This window comes from Lepidochelys kempii, chromosome 1, assembly GCF_965140265.1.
Source record: "Lepidochelys kempii isolate rLepKem1 chromosome 1, rLepKem1.hap2, whole genome shotgun sequence".
In the NCBI taxonomy this organism is placed as follows: Eukaryota; Metazoa; Chordata; order Testudines; family Cheloniidae; genus Lepidochelys; species Lepidochelys kempii.
The window spans coordinates 186,120,217-186,146,036 of record NC_133256.1 but is presented as its reverse complement, the minus strand read 5'-3'; the positions used below and the strand labels follow the sequence as shown (position 1 = coordinate 186,146,036).

General features: G+C 41.6%; 1 protein-coding gene across 7 annotated transcripts in view; it reads right to left on the bottom strand.

Annotated features, from left to right (window-relative positions):
• Positions 1–25,820, bottom strand: part of LOC140895389 (DDB1- and CUL4-associated factor 6-like) — a 247,260-nt gene that overhangs the window by 105,174 nt on the left and 116,266 nt on the right. For 6 of the 7 annotated variants that reach the window (XM_073304939.1, XM_073304947.1, XM_073304957.1 and 3 more), the window contains 2 exons: positions 18,946–19,007; positions 9,421–9,513 (listed from right to left, as the gene is read on the bottom strand). In XM_073304939.1, the coding sequence (XP_073161040.1) occupies positions 9,421–9,513; positions 18,946–19,007 (155 nt within the window). Of the gene's footprint in view, positions 1–9,420; positions 9,514–17,462; positions 17,639–18,945; positions 19,008–25,820 lie in introns of those variants that run through there. The other variant, XM_073304977.1, reaches the window with a different exon arrangement.

Genomic DNA, 25,820 nt, shown 5'->3' with positions numbered 1-25,820 from the left:
TGGAAAAATAAAATAAACTTTCAGCCAATAATCCCAAAGTTCCAGAGTATGGAATGCTAGTAATGTACACAGTCTGTTGTCCATAAAACAAAGAAAATGCTGTGAGAAAGGAATGGATTGGGAGATAAGGTGGTATACAAGAGGCATATGCATGCTCTCTCTCGCTCTACATCAAAATGGTCTGCAAAATGAAAGAGTTGGAGGACCACTGCCCTAGAAGTATTTCTTGAAATAGCCAGTACCTATATTTTAAAGATTTTGACTCTTGGACACTTATCCTGGAGCATGAAGAGGCAGCATTACATGAAGTGGTAATGAGCCACTAGACAGCTGGCAGTAGCAGCTGAGAAGACCTAAAGGGAGCAAGAAATCTAATATGAGCACACTATTTACTTTTTAAATGTACTGTCCTGAAGTTATCCCAAAGGTAAAATAGCACAAATTATAAAAGAGCAAAATCATATTAAAAAGTAGAACTGAAAAAGTTTTATGGTGGGTTTCACAGCATCCCTACTTCTAAATTGGAATTTAACCTCACTACTGTAGGGCACTAAAAATTCCAGGCTTGACTATTAGTTTATTACCAAACATTTTAACATGACGCATATTTAATTCAGCAATGATTTTTTTAAAATCATACATACACAGTACAATTTAGCAATGTAATGCTATTTATGTTACCATAATCTTTTATAGGGTCTCAATATTTTGTGGCAAAATGTTCTGTATGCTTTCATTTCCTAACCCACCTTAAATTAGAATATTAAAACTGAACAAAATTAAAAAGCTAAGTGTGCTTTTCCACTTTGATTTACTTTATTTCTCCCACCTCTGACAATGAAACCAGACTGACAATTTCATTTTTTTTTCTAGCAACCGTCTCATTCTCATGTTAGTACAAGATGTTTACAATATGACAAGGACTTCTAAAGCTTTCCACCAATTAACTTAATCAAAGGAAGTTTTACAGAGATCAAGTTTCTCTGTAAATTCTTGCCTTGTATTTTAAAAGCATTACTTCAAACTTTTTAAAATGATTTATGCAAGTGCTAACAATATATTACTTAATATTCTGCATGTTCTAAGATATGGATACAACCATATATTACGTATCCAGAGAGCTTATCAATTCACTTTATTTCGCTGCATTCTCCTCTTTATTCAGGTAGGTTCAGAAAAATTATATAAAACAGAAATGTAAAAAAAACCCCTCAGAGCTCAATTTTGTTTAAAATGAGCGAAGAGTTCAGCACCAAATCCACAGAGCTCTGCTGCCAAAGTAAGAGATCTCAATGGATGACTTCCATTATATTAAGATGCTTTAGCTCAGTCACAGCTAATGCCCAAAATAAGAGGTGGTTCTGACAGATACCTCCCCTCACATTCCATGACAGAAATATTTTTGACTTCACACCAAACTATATCTGAGCTCCCAAATAAAAAACAAACTAAATAATATGAGGCTTTTCTCCATTCCCTAATAACTTCTCTGTTTGTTATGATATATATGGTATATCATATCATATATTGTGATATATCTTGACTTTAGCAAAGCTTTTGATACGGTCTCCCAGTGTTCTTGCCAGCAAGTTAAAAAACTATGGATTGGATGAATGAACTGTAATGTGGCTAGAAAGCGGACTAGATCGTCAGGCTTAATGGGTAGTGATCAACAGCTTGATGTCTAGCTGGCAGCCGGTATCAAGCAGAGTGCCCCAGGGGTTGGTCCTGGGGCTGGTTTTGTTCAACATCTTCATTAATGATCTAGATGATGGGATGGATTGCACCCTCAGCAAGTTTTTGGATGACACTAAACTGGGGGGAGAGGTACATATGCCGGAAGGTATGGATAGGGTCCAGAGTGACCTATACAACTTAGAGGATTGGGCCCAAAAAAAAAAAACTGATGAAGTTCAACAAGGGCAAGTGCAGAGTCCTGCACTTCGGATGGAAGAATCCAATGCACTGTGCCCTTGTTGCCAAGAAAGCTAACGGCATATTGGGTTGCATTAGTAAGAGCATTGCCAGCAGATCGAGGGAAGTGATTATTCCCCTCTATTCACTGGTGAGGCCACATCTAGAGTACTGCATCCAGTTTTGGGTCCCCCACTACAGAAAGGATGTGGAAAGCTATGTGCAGCTCTCAGTACTGTTGTATACTTTCACTGAAGGAAGGAAGCTCTCAGCTTCATCATCAGCCCCATCTGTCTCAGTCCCTCTCATCCCCAGCTACACTTCATGTACAGCAGTACCATAATGGATTGAATGATGCCATTCCCTCCCTGCCTCCAACTGCATTCTATGGTAACACAGTCAACAGTTAGTATTTCCAGCCCCTCCCTCACCTTCCCCATATATCCCTTGTTGCTCTCTTTATTGTGCTGACAGAAAGGGAAAATTAGAGGCACCTGTCACAAAAGCTGTTTGTGCACAAGCAGAGAAAAAGGAGAGAAGATTTAATATGTGGGGTTTAGCTCTATTTCATTACCAGCCACCACAATGCCCTCCCCCCCTTTAAAAAAAAAAAAAAAAAACAGTAGCAAAATGCTTGCTTCAGAGCACCACTTGGCCTCCTAGGCAAAATTAAGGCCTCAGACCTTTTCCACAAAAGGTAAACAAAATATTTTACATTTCACATTCAAAAATTTGCAGTTGCTTAGATATTACACAGAAAATCAACTGAAGTGGGAGTAATGGAACTGCAAAACTTTAAATTGTGTCTTATTGCACACTGAAACATTGGGACAGAGCAATCGGCTAGTTGGCTCATTTCTCTTGCTCCTAACCATAAATATCCTACTTCTAGCAGCAATATATAGGACGAATAAACTTTCTTTTGGAAATTCCATTTAAATTATAGCTCCTATAAAGTGAAACTAAAATCTTTATTCATTGTAACTAAATTCTTCACTATACTATAATTCAGGCATTTTACTTAAAGTAAAAATTGAAGTCACCGGTTTTATTTACAAATCCCTAGGTCCAGAGATGGAGTGGAACGAACACATGAGGTATGACTAGGAAAAGTAGTTGAGTTTAGGTTGGGCTTAGCTAACACATGCTAGACAAACCCAATCTAAATTCCACCATTTTCCAAGTGTAGATCTACTGCCCTCATAGCTCATAAAATTCTTGCCACAGCTAGATTTTAAGTAACCTGCATTTTCTTGCTGTGTATTGTCACTTGTCTAATACAAATAAATGTTTAGATACAGAAAATTAGGTCTTAGTTTTAAGTATCATTTTCCTTGAGCAGAATAAGAAAAGAAGATCCCACTCAGAAGAGTTCATCACAGGTGCCCATGAATAAGTAAAATCAGGACAGCCTTTTCCATTAGGATTTATAGTTATATTAGAAAACTCAGTAACATTCTTTTCACTCTGGGTCTCTCAAGCCACAAAAACATATGGCCCATTCAAGCTAAGTGAATATTATATTAGAACACCATCTGGACTGGCAAGGAATTTTATTATGTATGCACATTTTCATCCTCCCAAGATAGATTGTGTAACTATTAAGAGGGCTTGTCCTTGATTACACATGTTTTATCAGTTGCATATGTTCTAAATTTAAAAACCTTGGTTTCACTTTTTATTTTGCTAAATTGTGGTTAACCCTTGTGAAATAGTGCAATATAAGAATTTTTTCAGGGTTTACCTGAACATTGATAAATTACCAGTATGTTGCTACAATTTTTTTCCAGAGAGCAAAACAATTTAATGTTTCTCACTCACAAGTTGGCATGCATCATCAGCTGCATCATCAGTTTATGTTCCATCATATTGCTTAGTAAGGGTCTATACTAGTTTTGAAATACTAGTTACATGCAGCTGTAGGAACTCAAGTGGTTCCTCAGTTGGGGTGGGGAACAATACTCAATGCAAACTGAATGCCTTCAATTTGCAAGCTGTCAGACAGACATGAATCAAAGTTTGAGCCATCAACCTTTCAGTTATTCCTGGGGGAATTCTGCACTAAAGAATTAAAAATTCTGCGCACAATATTTTAAAATTCTGTAAAATTCTGCATATTTTATTTGCCAAAACAACACAATATAATCGTGCCAGTTTAAATTATTTTGGTAATTTATTTCAAAATATCTGTCAGCAAGTATGTCTGTAGCAATACAGACCAAAAAAAGATTCTGGTAATTTTTTTTTAACACATAGATTCCTTGCTAGACATATTAATACAGAACTTTGAGTAATTCATTTAAATTAGAATACAGAATTGTATTGTATTGAAATTGTATTTCCCGCACCCATCAGAAGCAGTGCAAATGCTTGGGGGTGTCTGGGGTAACAGAGGATCTGAGGGAGAGGGAAGGAGCCTGGAGTGAACCTGGAGGGTTGTTGGGTGTGGGTGGGAAAAATATGGAACAGGCTTTTTTGGGGAGGGGAGAGGCAGGATTGTTAGGGAGTTGAGGAGCCTCCCCCATGCAGACCCTGGTTGACCCCAAGCATCTCCCATTCAGTTAGGCACATCTGCTCCTGTCCCCGCACCCCCATTCCAATGGGTCTCTGTAGCCTCCACCCCCATCCCCATGTGTCCCTGCAGCCCCCATCCCCATGTGGCCTTGCACCCACACTTCCATTCAGCTTCTGGCTCAACACTGTCACCCCATTAGCTCCTAAGCCTGCACTCCAGTCTGTCGCCCACACAAGCCATCCTGAACCCCAGTGTGTGACCCCCCAGCAGCCCCATGTGCCCCACTTTGTGCTAACCTGGCTCTGCAGGCTGGGTGCTGTGATGAACTTCTACTCTCAGGGATATTCTGTGCCACTATGCGTGCACACAACATTTTTTCCCCCACAGAAAATACATTCTGCCCTGAAAGTGCTGCAGTTCCACCTTTTTCCCATCACAAGCCGCTGTGGCACCAGAACAGCCTGCTTCATTCATGCTGTTGGTTGTTATGGCGCTACAGCGGCCTCTGATGGAGAAAAGGTGTAACTGCAACACTTCTTGGGCAGAATGTATTTTCTGCAGAAAAAAATAAAATTATGCGGGACAGATGAATTCTGCATGTGCACAGAGGTGCAAAATTCCCCCAGGAGTAAACTTGCACTGGTCTCGCAGCAAAATATAATTAACAAACAGCCGAGGTAAGAAGAGATCCATATGTATGGACCTCATCTACACTCTTAAAATCTCCCACCACTGCAGTTCCACAAGTTGTAGCAATAGTACACATGCTAGTGTAACAGGCATTTTTTATCTGTCATCTAATACTGCTATGAGATGTAGTACTATAGATGAAGATTTAAGAAAGACACCTATACAAAGTGATGGAAAAGTTAACAAAATGGTTTAACCCCAATTCTGAAATCTGGGATTAAGGTGTGTGGGGAGACCAAGAATAGAAATCAGGATGACATTGTGGAGGAGCAGGTGAGGGTTAGTGCTATGAACATGCATTAACAATAATAATGCTACTTAAAATGTGGCAAATCTTTTGGACATTATTCTCAGTAACATGCACAATCTGCTACGTGCTTTCCAAACAGAGGCAAAGACCATCCTGAGGAGCTCACTGCATGATTTTTATCCCCCTAAATACAGAGATGGTACTCTAATCTTACATTCAAGAAGCAGAAAGTGTGGGACATCCAAAGACACTTTGGATTTTAATAGTCTTTCATTGATGATCCCAAAGAACTTTATCTGCATGTAATAGATGGGTATACAGACACAGTGAGGTAAGTTCTTTATCCAAGACCGCACAGCAAGTCACAGAATGCAGGAGTCATGACTTGCCATCCTTGCTCTGACCTTCTAAAAGCCCTTTCATTAGGGGGTGCAGGCTGTTAAGAGCCTCATTTCCATCAAAAGCAGCAGATGGGGAAGAGAGAAACATGACTACTGATTCCTCCTTTTGCTTTCCCCATCCAGCCACAGCAATTAACACAATGAGCCCCCAGTGTTCCCACTCCATCATCAGGCCACTCCTGCTTCTTCTCAGAGTGGCAACCTATAAAGACTACAACCCATGAGAGCCAGATACACCTCCCAGGAACCCAACTTCACTGCCCACCAATACCAGGATTAAACATGATCTTTCTCAGAGAGTTTGGCCAATGACATCACCCAGTCTTGGGACCAGACAGGTAAAACAAACATTTTCACTGAACAAAAATGGAAAGTCAAGATCACAAGGAAAAGACATAATAAAGCTTTTACATTTATGCAACCCCTATTTCCTGCATTTAATTTCTCTGAAAACCCAGCCCAGGGCTCTGCTAATTTGGGAGGTGATGACACACTGTTATAAGACTTGAATCAAACTGCTACTTACTGTTGAGCATGAACTATTATGCTGTGAAGATAAGCATTCTCTCCACTCACCCAACCCTGAATTACAAACCCAGCAGACACTACCTTCAATATAAAAATGGTTTTAGGTTAAACCTTGATATAAAAAAGCTTAGCTAGCAAGAGCTAGAAGCCTAGGCCTTACCTACATGAGGCAAGTTACTAACAAACTAGTTTAACCTTTGTTTACATCAATTTAGTTCAAGTGCTTCTACATTAGTGATCTGTAGTGGTTTCACTAGATCAATTTTTGAAATAGATTTAGTTAAACCACTGCACTTTACTATTATAGAGAAAAGCTTAGTTTTCTCCGATCTAAAGACAAAACAGTGGCCTTGAATACATTTATACACACCTTAGAACTAAAAACGTCACCATCAATTTGAAATACAGTCAACTTCAAACATTAAGTTTTAAGAGTAGTTTCAGGTACAACACTCCTACCCTCAAATCCCACTGCTAGGTTTTGTGGTTTTATGATATTGTCTTATGGAGGAAAAAAAAACAACCCTCTCTCTCTGTTACTATGTAAAAGGCCCACACAAATAGGAGAAACAGTAAAATTGGCTGAACACAACATAAATCAAAACCAGAAAAAGTAATTCCTCTGATCTTTCAATCATAGGAAACTTAGGTGTTGATTGTAGCAATAATATGTAAGAAAATTATATCCAGAAGACCAGAAGTTTGATTTTTAAATTGACGGATTATTAATACAATAATGACTTCAGATTAATCATCATTTAAGTATCTCTTGCTCTGACCCAGAACTGTTCATTCACCTCACCCCACACTAACATCCCCCTCGACTTTGGGAAATTTCTTCCCTCCTCCCCACAGCAGTCTGACTAACCTATCTCCCTTCCTAATGAACTACAGGTGGTTTACCAGCCAGAGCAGGTGCCTTGGGGAACAGCTTGTATCAGACAGTCCAACTGTAATTTTCTCCTCTCTTCCACTACCTCCCAGCATGACAAGAGGGAGGGGAAACAGGAGGCATGCAACTGAGTTTAAGTCAGCAATAGAACTACCAACTCTGTTCCTGAGGCACCTTACTCAACAGAACCATCTGTACTTTGCCAGCAGGAATACTGGTCTGAAAGACTCAGAAGAGGTTTATCAGACTAGCACCAGCAGTAGAGAAAGATATTTCTCTAAGGCCAAGAGGCATTAATGATAGGTGGGGGAAAAGACATGACTGGAGGCATGAATGGCCCCCAGGCCTCACCCTATAGATATTCTCCCACTACAGCATCTTAGGTAGGCAAGCACTCCTGTCCCTCCACTTGCCAATCCAAGCCTCTGTGGCCCTATAACTGTCTATTTCCCACTTAGCTCCCATACAGACGTTAACTTTCAAGCATTATTATTGGTATTTGGTCCCATCCCCACTGAGAAAAGAGGGGGCTGAGCAGGAACACTGCTGTGGTGGGAAGGATTGGAAGAGGCCCTGGGGGGTTTTCGCCTTCCTCTGTAGCATGGGGCACGGGTCACTTGTTGGAGGATTCTCTGCACCTTGAAGTCTTTAAACCATGATTTGAGGACTTCACTAGTTAAGACATAGGTGAGAGGTTTATTGCAGGAGTGGGTGGGTGAGATTCTGTGGCCTGCATTGCGCAGGAGGTCAGACTAGATGATTATAATGGTCCCTTCTGACCTTAATATCTATAAGTCTATAAGTGCCACAAAGTATATCTGTTCTGAAAAACCCCAATAGTTCTTCACAGAGGAGATGCAGTCATAAGCTACAAGAATTTTGGTACAGGGCAAAAGTTGTTTCATGAACTTACTGAGGGTCATTGCACTACAGCTCATTTGATGAGAGACAGATGATTTGGCAGAGCAGAAATCTACATTGCACTTCCCACCTCCCACTTGGCTCTTCCTAGTTCAATATAAACCTCTTCCCCTTTCCCCCCACATATAATGTAACGTCATTTTGAATACTAATTACTACTTTTAATTTGCAGCATCTCAAAATTTAAGGTTTCAGAGTACCAGCTGTGTTAGTATGTATCCGCAAAAAGAAAAGGAGTACTTGTGGTACCTTAGAGACTAACAAAGTACTCCTTTTCTTTTTTCAAAATTTAAGGGAACTAACCCATTTAATATCTTTCATCCAAAATACCAGAAAGGCATCAGCCACACACAAATATTTTAAAGTACCTTTACAGCTGCACTTAAAAAATGTAATAAGTTTCCTGACTTAAGGAAAGTCAGTAAGTCAGAAGAAAAAAAAAATCAACATTGTACAAATATTAGGTTCTAACTCCTACAATTATTCTCAAAGCTATAAAAGGAGCCAACTTCCATCCCAATGAATTTTGCAATACAACACTTAGCTAACTTTCACTTTAATAAGTAAATCAGGCTCCTGGAGACTACAGGTTCAGCCTGCAGTGCTCGATCTTCATTGGAACACCGCCACATTCTATGCTGAGACACAACTTTAAACTGTTTGTTACTGATAAAATCCAAAATAGTTTAGGAACTGCATACTTAACAGCACTTCTTACTTAGGATACTGCCACAGTTGTGATCAGAAAAGTCATTAATGCCAGCAATCTCTTAGCATAAAAAAAAAACACAAGGCTGGTTCAGGAAGTTGAACTCTATTCCCAGCTTGAACCAACGGAGTCCAGATTTCTCAAACTTTTAGAGTACAATGAAAAGCTTCTCTCTTGCCTCCAGTTTTAGAGAAGGGAGTGGATGAAAACAGAAGAAATGCTATAAGGAGATTAGCATTTGTACCATCTCATGTATAAGCAGTCCATGCTGCTTTGTGCATTAAGTATTATGCATTTTGTGTATTTATAATTTGTATGTGTTAATTATGTAACAAAAGTTAGTGCTAGAGATAGGCATGGTAAACCAAGCTGAAACAGGGCAGTCTCCATGGGCCATGCTTCCATGATTGCAACTGCAACCTACTCCATTTTACGTAAACTAATGTAAGTGCAACCCTCTGGCTCTTAACAAGTTGTCAGTGTGGTACATAGCTATGCAATGCTTCCCTCCTATAAATTGGAGTAGAGATGTTTAAAACAAGGGCAGATAGATTTTGGGGAAATACTGTAAAATATTGATTATCCAGAAAGTAAACTTACCTTTCTGCTGTAGGGATTGCTAATTATGAGGTTGGTGTCATCTGAACCTGACAATATATATTCTCCTGTATCATTCCAGCAAATTGTATTCACCTGTTTGAAATATTTAAACAAAAATATTTAATAGGAAAAATATTTAAAATAGAAAATAAAAAAGCCAAGAAATATCTAGATATGAAAATGGAATCATAAAGTTAAACAACTTCAAAATACACAGGAGTGCTTAAATCTGTTCAGAGACCTGATTTTCACTACTTGGCCACACCTTGCACACACATGCTTTCCCGAGGCTAGCCACCTGCACATGCAGGTGATGGGGTTTGCAAACAAAAATTCTATTAAATGTGCATGTAGGTGTTGAGAATCTGAATTGATATGCATTTGATAGTGAAAGAAAAGTGTAGTGTGTTCAGGTCCAAACTTGCACAGTGTGTGAAGGTTAGGCCAAACCATACCTCCAATGAAAAAAAACAAAAATCAGGCCTTTAATGTATTATTGAGAAAAATTAGTTAACACACCAGGCTGAAGAAATTAATCTTTTACCTATATTCTTATTCATATCAAAACTTAAAATGACTAAAAAAGTTTACACACACACAATATCAAAAAGGTCAACATTTCTATAGACACTGAAAAGTATATTCTAACAGTTGATTCCAACAAGATCTCTTAAGTCATTAAATCTGTTAGCATAAAAAAAAAGCTGTGATTTTTAACAAATTGTTTGATGAGAGTCCACCTGCTTGAAACATGTTGGCATCTCTCAGTACTCAGTCTAATGTATTCTGTAACATTCTTCATATATACACCATGCTCCTGCATCTCCCTATAAGCACATACCTCAAGCAACAGACTTTAATTTGCTGTTTATTATGCGAACTAACGTGCACTTTTAAAATAACATTTATACATATGTGCTCAGCTAACTAGGAAATTGATGCTTAAAATTCAGCAGTTGACTAAATTCAGTAGTCTTTCGTAAAAATAGTTATTTGGCTAATACAGAGCATTCCAGGTTTTGGACCCCTTCCCACACCCACCTTTCTAGACTCTGAATTGCCTTCTTTGGTCCCTGTGGCATCACAAGGGTCCCCTCAGATAAAGTAAGCCTTTCAATAGAGTTTCTAGTACCTATAATTTGATGTACTTGGGTGTTTTACTCCCTAGAATGTATTTCATTCTACAGAGTGCTCTGAATTTGGGGTCACAAAGTTCTCATTATCGCATCTTCAAAGCACTAAGTATTCAGGATCTGGCTAACATGAACACACTCACAGAGGCCATACTTTCTCATAAACCTGGTGAAAAGCCCATATAGAACTGCAAAAACCTTCCCAGATCTCACCTATGAGAAGACTGCGATGATGTTCTTCCAGTAAGGAACCAAATGAGGGTGGGAGCACTTGGTATTTTATTTCCTTGTAAGTTTTTCCTTAGCCCCCCCCCGCAACATTACAGTATTACCAATGAAGATGTAAAACTCAAATACAGAAAAATAGAAAGTTTGGACTATCACAGTAATACGTCTTAAGAGTTCAGTTAAACAGAAACTTCACTCACTCCTCTGAGATAATGAGGTCCATAATGAGCAGCTCAACATAGAGGAGCTGACAATAGCCATGAAAACCCTGAAATGTGGAAAGGCAACTGGACTCAATGGCATATCTAGTGAACTATTACTATTATGATTGCTATCTATAAATATATCAGGGGGATAAATACCATGGAGGCAGAAGAATTATTTAAGCTCAGTACCAACGTGGACACAAGAACAAATGGATATAAACTGGCCATCAGGAAGTTTAGACTTGAAATTAGACAAAGGTTTCTAACCATCAGAGGAGTGAAGCTCCGGAACAGCAGTGGGGACAAAAGACAAATCTGGCTTCAAGACTAAGCTTGATAAGTTTATGGAAGGGATGATATCATGGGACAGCCTAATCTTGGCAATTAATTGTTCAACTATTAGCAGTAGATATGCCCAATGGCCTGTGATAGGATGTTAGATGGGGTGGGATCTGAGTTACTACAGAGAATTCTTACCTGGGGGTCTGGCTGGTAAGTCTTGCCCACATGCTCAGGGTTTAGCTGATTGCCATATTTGGGGTCGGGAAGGAATTTTCTTCCAGGGCAGATTGGCAGAGGACCTAGCGGCAGCTGACTGAAGGGGTATTTTTTATATAGGGGGTATTTTTTATATAGTGCTTTTGTCTAAAGCGCTTTACAATAGTTAGCTAATGGTACAAACAACATTTGGAAAGATCATTAAGTGATTCACCAAGACCCTCAGCAATTTTCATGTGATCCGTGAAAAAAAAAGTTTGAGAACCACTGGTCTAAACATATCAACCTGAATTCCAATGTACAAGTATTTCATTTATGCAGCTGATCTTTGCATCGTTACCCAATAAAAAAAGATATGAGGACACTGAGCACATTTTAATTGGTTCCCTGAGTATACTTGGAAAATACTGTCATATGTGGTTCCTGAATGCCAATACTAGCAAGACAAGTGTGCTCCTTCCCCTTGAAGCACCATCCGGCCAAGCAAAAACTCCAGATATTGTGTGATGGTACAATCCTTGAGCACTATAAACATATGGGTATACCTGGGGGTCACATTAAAACAAAACACTAATATTCAAAGAGCATATCAAGATGCTAAATAAGAAATTGAACTCCAGGAATCGTGTTCTCCACAAACTGGCTAACACAGAACAGGGAGCTGATGCCAAAACATTCTGAGCAACCAGACGCCCTGTGTTATTAAACTGCAGAGTACTTTGCCCCAGTATGGTCACTTTCAAGCCATGCACAAAACTGATACTGAACTCAACTGTCCTGAGGGATCATCACAAGGATTTTGAAACCGACTCCCACACTGTCGCTGTAGTGCCTTACTGAGATTGCACCACCACCAGATAGGCAGGATGCCTTCAGTAAGAAGGAGATATAAAAGCAGGTACATGATCCAAGACATCCACTGCATAGACACATTCTACTACCTAAGAGGCTGAAGTCCAGAAAGATCTGCCTCTGAAAATCTCTTACCCCAAAATACCACTGTTAGAATCTACATAGTAACAAAATGGCAGGAAGTACCAATGATCTTGGAGAATCTGGTTCCTTCAAAACAATTCCCTCCAGGCACTGACCTCCAACAAAAAAATTGGTGTACTCTAATCAGAGAGCGCTGAGGTAGCAGGTGACAATACGATCAAGTGAAAATGGAGAAACAAACCCAAATATGAATGAGGAGAGCCTAGGCAAATACTTGAACACTGCCTGATGCAGTGTCCCCGTCAACATCTTGTACTCCCAAGGAGCTATTCAAGGTCAGTGACAACACCAAGTCTTGACTGAGGTTTTGGAGTGCTCAACTATGATGATTCTTTAGAGTACTATATTAGTGGTGACACTAATCAAGGCCAAGAAAGCATTTTCATTCTAAACCCTTATTTTAATACGTACATAACTTGTTAAAAGTATCTTCTTTTGGGCTAGATTGTCTCATTCCCAGTCTGAGCCCAAAAGGTAACATCTGTTTTAGTTAAAAGTTGGAAAAAAATTATTTCAGCTATTTGAATATTTTTCTAAGCTCTCAATAGGGAAAACAACTTTTGCTAAATGTAATTAATTCATTTTAGAACATGAAAATACTATAATTTTCCTTAACAAAATAAGGATTCATTGATCCAGATGAGCTATGGGTACAAACATCCACAATGAGAGAGGCACTGATTCAGCCTACATATTTATTTAACATTACAGTAATCTGACTGATGAACAGCAGTAGCTCAGCAAAGTGGTCAAGCACAGCACAACTTCACAGAGCCAGCTGGCTGCAAAAAAAAAAAAAAAAAAAAAAGAGAGAGACCAGCATGCTAGTTATTTTCCATCTACAGCCCCTTCCACGTGAAGGATGCTACTGCTGCTCCGGAGGAGCCCACTAATGGTGAATAAAAAGGCACTGAAGAGGAAAAAGATAAAAATTTTCAAAAAAGAAGGAAGCAGCAAAATTATTATGAATCTATCTTCCTATCTATACACACACACACACACGAGGGACGAGAGCCAGCAAAAAGAATAATAGGAGGTAGTTGTTAAAAGACAGAACAGGGAAGAAGATACTTTGTTAAAGAACAGATGTGCAGACAGAATGAAAAAAGCAATAGTGATGATCCTAATAATGGCACCCCACAACAACACAGCAAGACGACTTCAGTCATTCCTCTTGGATGATGATGTGACTGCACTGGTTCATCCATACATCAGCTCCAGGTTAGACAAATATAATACTTTCTGCCTAGCCCCAGATAAGTTCATGAAGAAGCCACTTTATTATGATTACCTGAAAGAACATATGCTGGTGATCCACAACTTGCACTGGTTTCTCATTCACTACTAAATCCACTTCTTGATTTTGCTACTGATGATTTGCAAGTTAAAGGCCCTTAATGCAACAGGCCCATATTATAATCAGAGACCACTGCTTCTTCCAGCAGTTGTGATTAACTACCACACTGTATTTATCAGTGCTCAGAGGGAAAACCCTCTCAACAGCTGGCCCAAAACTCTGTATTACCCTAACAAACAGTCCTACCTTTCATCTTCACAGACCACTCTGTAGGACTAATTCCCAAAAGGAGTAGATCAGAAAAAAACTAATATCCCACTCAAAGGTAGATACCCACTACTGCTTGCTCTTCTGGACAATTTACACACACACCCACACACACCTTCATCTACGATAGGCTGTTTAGAATAAATAATTATTTAAGTATCCCAAGAGAAGAAATTGAAGGAAAAGGGAGAAGAAGGGAATATCACTCTTCCAAGAAGTAAAATTAAACCCTAGATCACACTACACTAATTTAAGTTCTCACTTATGGTGTAAATCAGGTGCAGTACCTGGAGAGGAAAAAAATAAGTATAGTACACAACACATATCCCTCTATATCAGTATTTCCCAAACTTGGGACGCCGCTTGTTCAGGGAAAGCCCCTGGCAAGCCCGGCCGGTTTGTTTACCTGCCGCATCCGCAGGTTCAGCCAAGCGCGGCTCCCACTGGCCACAGTTCGCTGCTCCAGGCCAATGGGAGCGGCTGGAAGCAGCACGGGCCGAGGGATATACTGATCGCCGCTTCCAGCAGCTCCCATTGGCCTGGAGCAGCTAACCACGACCACTGGGAGCCACGATCGGCCTAACCTGCGGACGCGGCAGGTAAACAAACCTGTCAGGCCCTCCAGGGGCTTTCCCTGCACAAGCGGCGAAACAAGTTTGGGAACCACTGCTCTATTTTTTTTTTTTTAAATTACCATCACAAGGAGTTGCAAAGTCAGGAAATAGCCATGCAACTTTCACTCTTCCCCCATATGTACATGTAATCAAATGCATAAACACAAAACGGGGAATAACTGGCTAGGCAGTGGTACAGCAGAAAAGGATCTGGGGGTTATTGTGGATCACAAATTGAATATAAGCCAACAAAGCAATGCTGTTGCGAAAAACGCAACCATCATTGTGGGATGTGTTAACAGTACGTAAGACACAGGAGGTAACTGTTCTGCTCTGCTTAGCACCGATGAGGCCTCAGATGGAGTAATGTGTCCAGTAGGGGCAGCACACTTTAAGAAGGATGTGGACAAATGGGAACAAAAAAGGAAAGTGTTTAGAAAACATGACCTAAAAGGAAAGGTTGAAACAATTGGGCATGTTTATTATATTGAAGACTGAGGGGGCGGGGATTTGATAACTGTTTTAAAATATAAACTGGAGAGTGATTAATTGTTTTCTATGACCACAAAAGGTAGGACAAGAAGTAATCAGCTTAGTTTGCAGCAAGGGAGATTTAATCAGCGGTTCTCAAACTGTGGGTTGGGACCCCATTTTAATGGGGTCCTTAGGGACGCTGTTAGACTCGCTGGGACTTGGGGCTGAAGCCGAAGCATGACTGCTTTAGCCAGGCACAGCGGGATTCGGGTTCTGTCCCCACACCCTCCCTCACCAACCCATATGAATTGTTGTTGTCAGAAGGGAGTCACGGTGCAATGGAGTTTGAGAACTGCTGAGCTAGATATTAGGAAAAAATTCCAACTATAAGAATAGTCAAGCATGGAAACAGGTGAAATCCCATAATTGGAAGTTCTTAAGAACAGGTTAGACAAACATCTGTGAAACATCTGTGAGGGATGGTCTAGGTATATTTAATCCAGCCCTCTATTTCTAAGATTCTATGTACTATATCACAATTTTTAATTACATGCTCACATACTGTTTCTCCCCCATGACTCATGCTTCATTCAACATGCAGACTGCATGATGTGTAATGAGACAGTTCTTCAATATTTATCCTTATTCTCACTTTTCAACATGAAGTCCTGCCTCATCCACTAAACATCAGCCATACTGACTGATGAGTGCCCCCAGAGTACTGTGTGTGACACTGATGCAAGTTCAAATTATTTTTGACCAAAAATAAAAGATTCATTAGGACATCCACCACATTCTCTCCATACAGTTGAAATACACACTGAGTGAGGCAGGAGTCCTGTCAGAGAAAAAAAGCATGCTCATGTAATCAAAGCCTTTGGCAATTTGATTCTGCAACTTCAATATTCTTTTGTTTAGATGGCATTTCTAAGCTTTTATAAAAGAAAAGTGACCATGCAAAGAAAATTTCATCATGTGGAGCAATAAAAAGCTGTGTCCTGCAAGAGATGTGTACTAATGAGGCAAGGGCTCTTATTACTTCATATGATTCTTGGAGGAAGGAAGCAAGTCAGGATTCTGAAGGGCACCTTTAAAATAAGGAGAATCCACTCAAAATTTTACACACACACACTGCCAAAAGAACATTAGGAGATTGTCATTAAAAAACTTTGCTGTTCACTTAAAAAAAATGCATGAGCAAAGTACATTTTTAAAATCCTAACATTGCCAATTCAAAATGCATCTTCACAAGACCTCCATAAGGCCCATGTCTATCCCACAAACCATTTCCATGGCAAATTTCAAGTTTTTCTCACTCTCCACTGGGCAGCTGTATCTATTCTTAGATTTTTTTTTTTTTTTTTGGTAATGGTTAAAGTATCCCCCCAACCCTGACCCCATTTTCTTGTACCTGAAAATTGCAGAACATTTTTATTCACATTTTAAAAAGAATTCACCTTCAAGAAGAGACCAGATTTGGAATATTTCAGCCCAAAAGATGAGTATTTGATAAGGTTATAAACAACTAAAAAAGGACCTTTCTTAATGAAAAAACTAATGCAGTCTTAATGGTAAACATCACTACTCACTCCATATATAATGATTTCTAACATATTTTCATACTTTGAAGAGACTCTGTGAAATAAAATTATACTTTATTTTATATAAATCCACATGATGGATTAATTTCAGTACTAAACTGGAAAATTTCGACCAAAATCATGTGTATCGTTCATTACCTTACAACTGTAACAATAAATATCACAACATAACTTATCACAATCCTGAGACATGGCAATTCCATACCATACCTTTTTTTTTTTTTTAAGTCTTTTATGATTCTCATAAAATGTATCTAAGTTAAAATTCTTATTTCAGTCCCAGTCAAAAAGGTAACTATTCTGGTAAATCTGAAGAAAATGTGTTCAGTAATTTGAGTATGTAACTGAATAGATATTAAGTATATGTGAAGGTGCTCTTTGTTTAAGAGCTTTAAACTCAACCATGTGTAGCTCAGAATAAGACAGTGGTTCTCAAACTTTTTTTTTACTGGTGACCCCTTTCACACAGCAATCCTAATAAATAAATAAATAAATATTTTAAATTATAATAAATTAAAACCACGTTTTTATATATTTAACATCATTATAAATGCTGGAGGCAAAGCAGGGTTTGGGGTGGAGGCTGACAGCTCATGACCCCGCATGTAATAGCCTCACGACCCCATGAGGGGTCCCAAGCCACAGTTTGAGAACCCCTGGAATAAGAGTTTTAAGTCTGAAATATTTTTTGAAATTAAGTTACTAGCATTTGAAAATAATGGTCTGACCATTTATGTTGGTTTCCTTATTCATTAGCATGCAAGGGGCACACATCCATCAAACATTCATGCTGCAAACAGCAGCCGATCATTCTCATAGCAGCATAAGATTTCTGAGTTCACATTTAGGTGGCGATGAGGATACGGAGCTGGTAGTTTTTCCACTCACATTGGCCATTCTTCATTAAGTTATACAACCTGTGAAGAGTTCAGATCTTTTACTCAGAGCAAGTCCTATTCAACATCCTCTCCTACAGCCAGCTAACCATCGATAACATGTCACCTGTTGAAGCTTATGAAATTAAGCTAACACTAATCAAGTAAGGTTAGATATAACCACATCCTAGAATACAAATAAATTAAGGGGTTATCAGCTGCATGCTTGAAAACTTTATGACTTTAACAGGCACAAGAATTAAGCCCCTATCACAATGCTCAGGGGGGCTGAATTATAGCTCTGTGAGAACCTTAATTTTGAATCTATTTTTTTTAATTTGTGTAAAGGCCCAACTTCAACATTTTTATTTACATAGTAGCTTGCATATAATGGACTTTACAAGCCATTCTTCCCTTGAACAACCCAGCACCTTTCAAAAATCCTCTCTGAGAAGAAAAACAAAACACATGCATTAACAAACATGAACTTCAGCTCTGCTGAGAGATGACAGGCCAGCAAAGAAGCCCTGCCGCAACAGCCAACCTCTACCACCTAGATCACAGAACTTAGTCAAATGTATCCACTACTCTTACAGCTCAAACAGTCCTGTGGAGTTTGAGTAACACAGTCTATTTGCTGCCTACCTGTCTTCTGCCACTGCTGTCAGAAGCAGAATCTAATGATGAGTTAGCAGAAGTGTGGCTATGAGAGCACAGCATGGAAGAATTTTGCAATCAGCTAGATATAGAAAAGTAGAGATTTATTTAAAAAGTTAAATATTTACTTTAAAAGAAAAATCCATAATTATTCTTTATACCATGTGACTGTGCCATTTCACATTGCGTTTTCAAGGTCAGCCACATTTTAGGTTACAGTATTGCGCCTTTTTTATAATCAATATACAGCCCTTCCTCATTTCTAAGCTTAGAAGAGAACTAAAATGCCTCAAGCAAAGCAATACAATAAAATCCTAAAATATCAGAATGTGTTTTAAACTACAAATAATTACATTAGAAATTATTTAAGATTAGTTCTTACTTCACTTTCCTGCTCCTACCCAAGTCCAGTTTTCCCTGCTATAGGTGACTGCCTCCCTCATAACTAAAGCAATGAAGAGAACATAGCTCATTGCTCAGTTTCAGGGACTCAGTTGTTGTCAACTGCTTTAGAAGAAATAGAACCCAGAGGGCCTGGATGTAGGTGTTGGCAAGTAAATATTTTCAGTTCAGCTTAAAAATGCAAACTAAATACATTTTAAAGTATAGGTACACACACTCTGATATGGGACACCACATTTTTAAAGCTCTGAAAACTTAGATACAAGAAATCACTTACACAGCCATCATGCACATTCAGTGTTGCTTCAAGTTTTAATCTTTGGATAAATTCTCTTCTTCCTGTTGAAGAAAGAAGACTGAATTATAGTCTCATTTTAAAAAGCTGAGGTTAAAAAACTTTGGTAATCAGATATCATGGTGCTGCGCACAGCAGAAGAACCTAAATAGAACAGAACCTGCATGTAGTATAAATCTTAATACAATTTGTATGGTTCAAATATTCAAATGGAAAAAGCAATGCTTCGTATTTATTTGCTGTTCTACCATCTTTAGCACCAGTTTAGAAATTGTGATGCTAACATTTGGCAAGCTTCACAACAAGCAGACACTTAGAAATTAGAAGCTGTAAAATAGAACTTATGAACAGTAACAAACAATAGCTAAAAACTTCTAACTGAAGATAAGAAGTTACTCCTGAGGGAATTGTGCCAAAAATATTAAAAATTCTAGGCACAAAATTTTAAAATTCTACAAAAAATTCTGAAAATTTTATTTGTCAATAAATAAATGTGGAGGCTCCGGCATGGCAGTGAGGAGCACAGGTCACTGGCTGTACAGAGGTGGAAGATCACCCTTCAGGCACCCCCCTACTCCTCTCCAAGGACAGGGACTCAGCGGTGAGGCTGCAACAGACCCTGACACAGCACAAGTGCCGGACCTGTCCCAGAAACACCCTGGGGCCCTGTCCCGTCGTGCCAGGCACACCAGGTATGGGGCAAGCAGGCTCAGCCCAGCAGGATCCAAATGTGAAGGGGCTTAGTGTGGTGGGATTTAGGTGTGGGTGAGAGGGTTCTGTGTAGGGGCAATCTGGGTGTGGGCAGCTCAGTGGGGGATCTGGATGCACAGGGGCTCACTGAAGGGTTCCAGATGCAGGAGAAATGGGACTCTTGCGGGAGGGTCCAGGTGAAGGTGGTTTGGGCTCAGCAGGGAGAGTCTGATTGAGGGGATGGGGCTTCAGGAGATCTGGGTGTGGGGGGTTGAGCGGGGGATCCGAGTGCTGGGGGAGTGGGGCTCGGTGGGGTGGGGATCCAGGTGCACCTGGTTTGGGCTCTGTGGGATGGGGGTCTAGGTGCACCTGGTTTGGGCTCTGTGGGGTGGGGGTCCAGGTGCACGAGGCTCGGAATGGTTCAGGTGCACAGGGGGTGGGGCCTGTCTGGGTAGGGGTTTGAGTGCAGCGGGCTCAGCAGGGGATGGTCTGGGTGAAGGGATGGGGGTCTGGATGCAGTGGGTGGGGCTTGGCAGGGGGGTGGTCTGGTGCAGAAGTGGGGGTCCAGATGCAGGGAGAGGAGTTTGGCGGGGGTCCAGATACACGGGGAGGGGAGCACGGTGGGGAGGGTCAGGTGCAGGGAGCTCAGTGGGGGACTGGATGAGACTGGGGGGGAATGAGACTCAGCAGAGGGCTCTGGGTATGGAGGGGGTCCAGATGAATGGGGGTTGGGCAGATAGGGAAACAGCTCCCCGTACAGTGACCCCCTCTCTCCTGTGGGTGAGGAGCGATAGAGGAAGAAAGGTGTGGCGTTTCCTGACGCAGGGGGAGACTTCTGCAGGTTGTTCCGGCCCTGGCCGCCCTGTGCAGTGGAAATGCCTTCCTTCTCCACCATCAACCCAACCAAGACTAGCAGCTGAGCCCAGTGCAGGGTAAGAACCACCAGCTGGGTGCGGGCGGGGGGAGCAGGGGGGGAAATGAGGCTCAGTGGAAGGTTCTGGGCACAGGGGACTCGGTGGCAGGTTCTGAGTGTAGGGGGGGGTGAGGCTTGGGGAGGGGATCTGGATGCATCAGCCAGAGCGTCCTCAGGCCCTTCCCTGCCCCCCCCCCCCAGTGATTTACCTCTCCGGTGCCTGCTCTAGGCGCCCAAAACAATGCAACTGTGCTGCTGGGGAGGGGCACATGACCGCTCTTGTGGCTTCCCTTTGCTTCCATGTCAGAAAGTCATTTTTCTGTGTGGAAGCAAAGAAATCTGAAGAGGACATGAATTCTGTGTCTGTGCAGTAGCGCTGAATTCACTCCAGGAGTAATAAGTAGAATATGCTTTAAGAAGCACAATGTATTTTAAATAGGAACATGATGGTCAATGTGTTTTGGTCTCAAATGGAAAGTGGAACAGGGTCTAGTGCAGGGGTCAGCAACCTTTCAGAAGTGGTGTGTTTCATTTATTCACTCTAATTTAAGGTTTCGCATGTCAGTAAATCATTTTAACGGTTTTAGAAGGTCTCTCTAAGTCTATATTATGTAACTAAACTATTGTTGTATGTAAAATAAACACGGTTTTGAAAATGTTTAAGAAGCTTCATTTAAAATTAAATTAAAATGCAGATCTTATCAGTTTAATGTAGTGGTTCTTAAACCAGGATGCAGGCACCCCCTGGGGGTGCGAGATGCCCTTTCTGGGGGTGTGAAACATGCGAGATTTTTTTAGAAGGTAAACCATTGAAAACACAAATTAAACACAGGCACATAAGAACTACCACCTTTGTTTCATCAAACCTATGTAATTATCATCATACATTTTCTAACAATTACTGTAATATATAAAGTTTTTAAGTTTTCAAGTTTTTAAGCTAATTGTAGTGTAATTTTTGATAAGGGGTGAGAGAACATATTTTGAGAACTCCAGACCGTCAGCGGGCTGAGCGGAGCTGGGTGTAGTGTATTAAATTGCTCCCCACAGGAATGTGCTACTTACAGTGGACTACTTTCGGCTGCCAGTCCTGATACTCTGAGCAGCATGGTAAGGGGACGGGGAACAGGGGTGGTTGGATAGGTGTGGGAGTCCCAGGGGCAGGGCCGGTGCAACTACTAGGCGAACAAGTGGTTGGGGGTGGCGGCAGAGCAGAGCTAAGCTGGGGCAGGGGGGCGCAGGGATGGCCGCCTGCAGCAAGTAGGGGGGGGCAGCGCACAGGGGAACCGCTCCCCACCCCAGCTCACCTGTGCTCTGCCTCCTCCCCTGAGTACCGCCCCACTCTGCTGCTCTCCCTCCCAGGCTTGCGCGCCAAACACCTGATGGGCGCCGCAAGCCTGGGAGGCGGGAGAAGCGGCGGCGTGCTCGGGGAGGAGACAGAGTAGAGGTGAGCTGGAGCAGGGAGCTGCCACAGGGGGGCTCCCCGGGCCGAGGGGAGGGAGGGGGCAGTGGGGAGCTGCTGCCGGGGGGGCGGGGAGCTGCCGTGGGGTAAAGTGGAAGTTTTGCCTAGGGCGTGAAACCTCCTTGCACTGGCCCTGCCCAGGGGGCCTGTCAGGGGTGTGGATAGGGGTCAGGGCAGTCAGGGGATGGGGGGTTTGGATGGGGGGGGGGTGGTCAGGAGACAAGGAGCTGGGGGGTTGGATGGGTGCAGAGTTCTGAAGGGGACAGTCAGGGGGCCCCAGGAGGGGGTGGTCAGGGAACAAGGAGCGGGGGTGAGGTTGGATGGGCCAGGGGTTATGAGGGGGGCAGTCAGGGGGTGGGAAGTGGGCCAGCTGTTTGGAAGACACAGCCTTCCCTATGCCGGTGTAGTGTATTAAATTTCTCCCCGTAGGAATGTGCTACTTACGGTGTACTACTTACGGCTGCCAGTCCTGGTGCTCCTCAAGTAGCACATTCCTACAGGGAGAAATGTAATACACTACACCAGCGGACAGAACCCCAGACCAGCGGCGGGCTGAGCGGCTCAGCCCGCTGCCAGTCTGGCGTTCTGTCCGCTGTCTTCTGCCAGCCGGAGTCCCGGCTGCCGGCCCTGCTCAGCCCGCTGCCAGCCTGGGGTTTCGTTTACCCAGGCTGGCAGCTGGCTGAGCAGGGGCAGCAGCCAGGACCCCGGCTGGCAGCAGCGTGCCAGTGAAAATCAGCTCGCGTGCTGCCTTTGGCACGTGTGCCGCAGGTTGCTGACCCCTGGTCTAGTGCTTAAGCAGAGGACCCGAAGCCAGACCTCCTGAGTTCCAGTCCCAGCTATATCTCTGAGTCCCTCTCAGTTTGAGAAAGCCACTTAACCTCAGTTTCCTCATCATTACTGATTGTAATTCACTTTGAAGAGCAACATAAATGACCAATATCATTCCATTTCACAGTTTAAATAGTCAAACATGGATGGCAGGGGTGCTTTTGAAGTTTCTGAACTGAGCAGGAAATGTGCGTGTGGAAGGGGAAACAGAGTAAAGCAAGACAAGGAGAATCTCCTACAAAGCGCATATTGAATGAGGGAGGATTCCATCAATTGTATATCGTTGTCTTGTATGCATAAAATACTATGTTACTACACAGATAAAGAGTGTTCTAACAATGCATACCTATAGAGTGAAGAGTAAGATTGTACAGATACAACTTTTATGTGGGCATTTCCTGCCATGACTGTTTAACCACTTAGCTTTAATGTAGCTTTTTGTTATGGAATTGATGGCAATTAATCCATTGGAAAAGGGGAAGAGTCAATGGAGACTACACCATATATGAGCCCCAGGAGGATACAGGATTGGTTGAAGAGGATTACAAGGGAAAATAGGAATGGAAGGAACTTACAGCCAGAGGGAACAGGGGATAGACTGGAGACTAGCACCGTCACCAGGAAAAGACACGTCTACATGATCGGGGACTGAGAAGGATAGACAGGCCTGTAACCAGAGCTGATCCAGAGAATAGAAGGGTGTGCTGTCTTCTAGGTGCTAAGATACGGGATGTAGACCTGAGGTTGAAAAGGATCCTAAAGAGAGTGGGAAAGAATCCACTAATTATCCTTCATGTGGGAACAAACGATACTGGTAGATTCTCGTTGGAACGTATCAAGGGAGACTATGCCAAGCTGGGGAAGACGCTTAAGGAAATCGAGGCTCAGGTGATCTTCAGTGGGATTCTGCCTGTTCCTAGAGAAGGGCAACAAAGGTGTGACAAGATCATGACTATCAACAGATGGCTCAGGCAGTGGTGCTATAAGGAGGGCTTTGGGATGTCTGGCCACTGGGAGGCATTCATGGACAGAGGACAGATCTCTCAGGATGGACTGCCTCTGAGTAGGGAAGGAAATAGACTTCTAGGATGGAGGCTGGCACAACTGATTAAGAGAGCTTTAAACCAGGAATTTGGGGGAGATGTTTGGGAGATGTCCAGATAATCTTCACGCCGGATTTTAGCATGGAGAGGGAAGAAAAAGTAAGAAAGGATATAGTCGTGGGTAGGAGAATGGACATAAGGAGGAAGGGCAGTGTGGATACCAGTCCAATAGGTTATACTGGCTGTAGAATGACCCTGCCTAATCGGGTAAAGAATGTGAGTGAGGCCAAACAGCAAAAATTAAGATGTTTGTACACCAACGCGAGGAGCCTAGGTAACAAAATGGAGGAACTAGAGCTACTGGTGCAGGAAGTGAAACCAGATATTCTAGGGATAACAGAAACATGGTGGAACAGTCGTCATGACTGGACTACAGCTATTGAGGGGTATGTGCTGTTTAGGAAAGACTGAAATAAAGGTAAAGGTGGTGGAGTAGCACTGTATATCAATGATGAGGTAGAATGTAAAGAAATAAGAAGTGATGGAATGGATAAGACAGAGTCCGTCTGGGCAAAAATCACATTGGGGAAGAGAACTACTAGAGCCTCCCCTGTGACAGTGCTTGGGGTTTGCTATACACCACCAGGATCTAATTTGGATATGGATAGAGACCTCGTTAATGTTTTTAATGAAGTAAACACTAATGGAAACTGTGTGATCATGGGAGACTAACTTCCCAGATATAGACTGGAGGACAAGTGCTAGTAATAACAACAGGGCTCAGATTTTCCTAGATGCGATAGCTGATGGATTCCTTCATCAAGTAGTTGCTGAACTGACTAGAGGGGATGCCATTTTAGATTTGGTTTTGGTGAGTAGTGAGGACCTCATAGAAGAAATGGTTGTAGGGGACAACCTTGGTTCAAGTGATCATGAGCTAATTCAGTTCAAACTGAACGGAAGGATAAACAAAAATAAATCTGCGACTAGGTTTTTGATTTCAAAAGGGCTGACTTTCAAAAATTAAGGAAATTAGTTAGGGAAGTGGATTGGACTGAAGAACTTATTGATCTAAAGGCAGAGGAAGCCTGGGATTACTTCAAGTCAAAGCTGCAGAAGCTATCGGAAGCCTGCATCCCAAGAAAGGGGGAAAAAATCATAGGCAGGAGTTGTAGACCAAGCTGGATGAGCAAGCATCTCAGAGAGGTGATTAAGAAAAAAGCAGAAAGCATACAGGGAGGGATCAGCAAGGAAAGCTACTTTACTGAGGTCAGAACATGTAGGGATAAAGTGAGAAAGGCCAAAAGTCAAGTAGAGTTGGACCTTGCAAAGGGAATTAAAACCAATAGTAAAAGGTTCTATAGCCATATAAATAAGAAGAAAACAAAGAAAGAAGAAGTGGGACCGCTAAACACTAAGGATGGAGTGGAGGTTAAGGATAATCTAGGCATGGCCCAATATCTAAACAAATAAATATTTTGCCTTAGTCTTTAATAAGGCTAAAGGAGGATTTTAGGGACAATGGTAGCATGACAAATGGAAATGAGGATATGGAGGTAGATATTACTATATCTGAGGTAGAAGCGAAACTCAAACAGCTTAATGGGACTAAATCAGGGGGCCCAGATAATCTTCATCCAAGAATTTTAAAGGAATTGGCACATGAAATTGCAAGCTGATTAGCAAGAACTTTTAATGAATCTGTAAACTCAGGGGTTGTACCGTATGACTGGAGAATTGCTAAGACAGTTCCTATTTTTAAGAAAGGGGAAAAAAGTGATCCAGGTTAACTACAGGCCTGTTAGTTTGACATCTGTAGTATGCAAGGTCTTGGAAAAAAATTTTGAAGGAGAAAGTAGTTAAGAAAATTGAAGTCAATGGTAAATGGGACAAAATACAACATGGTTTTACAAAAGGTAGA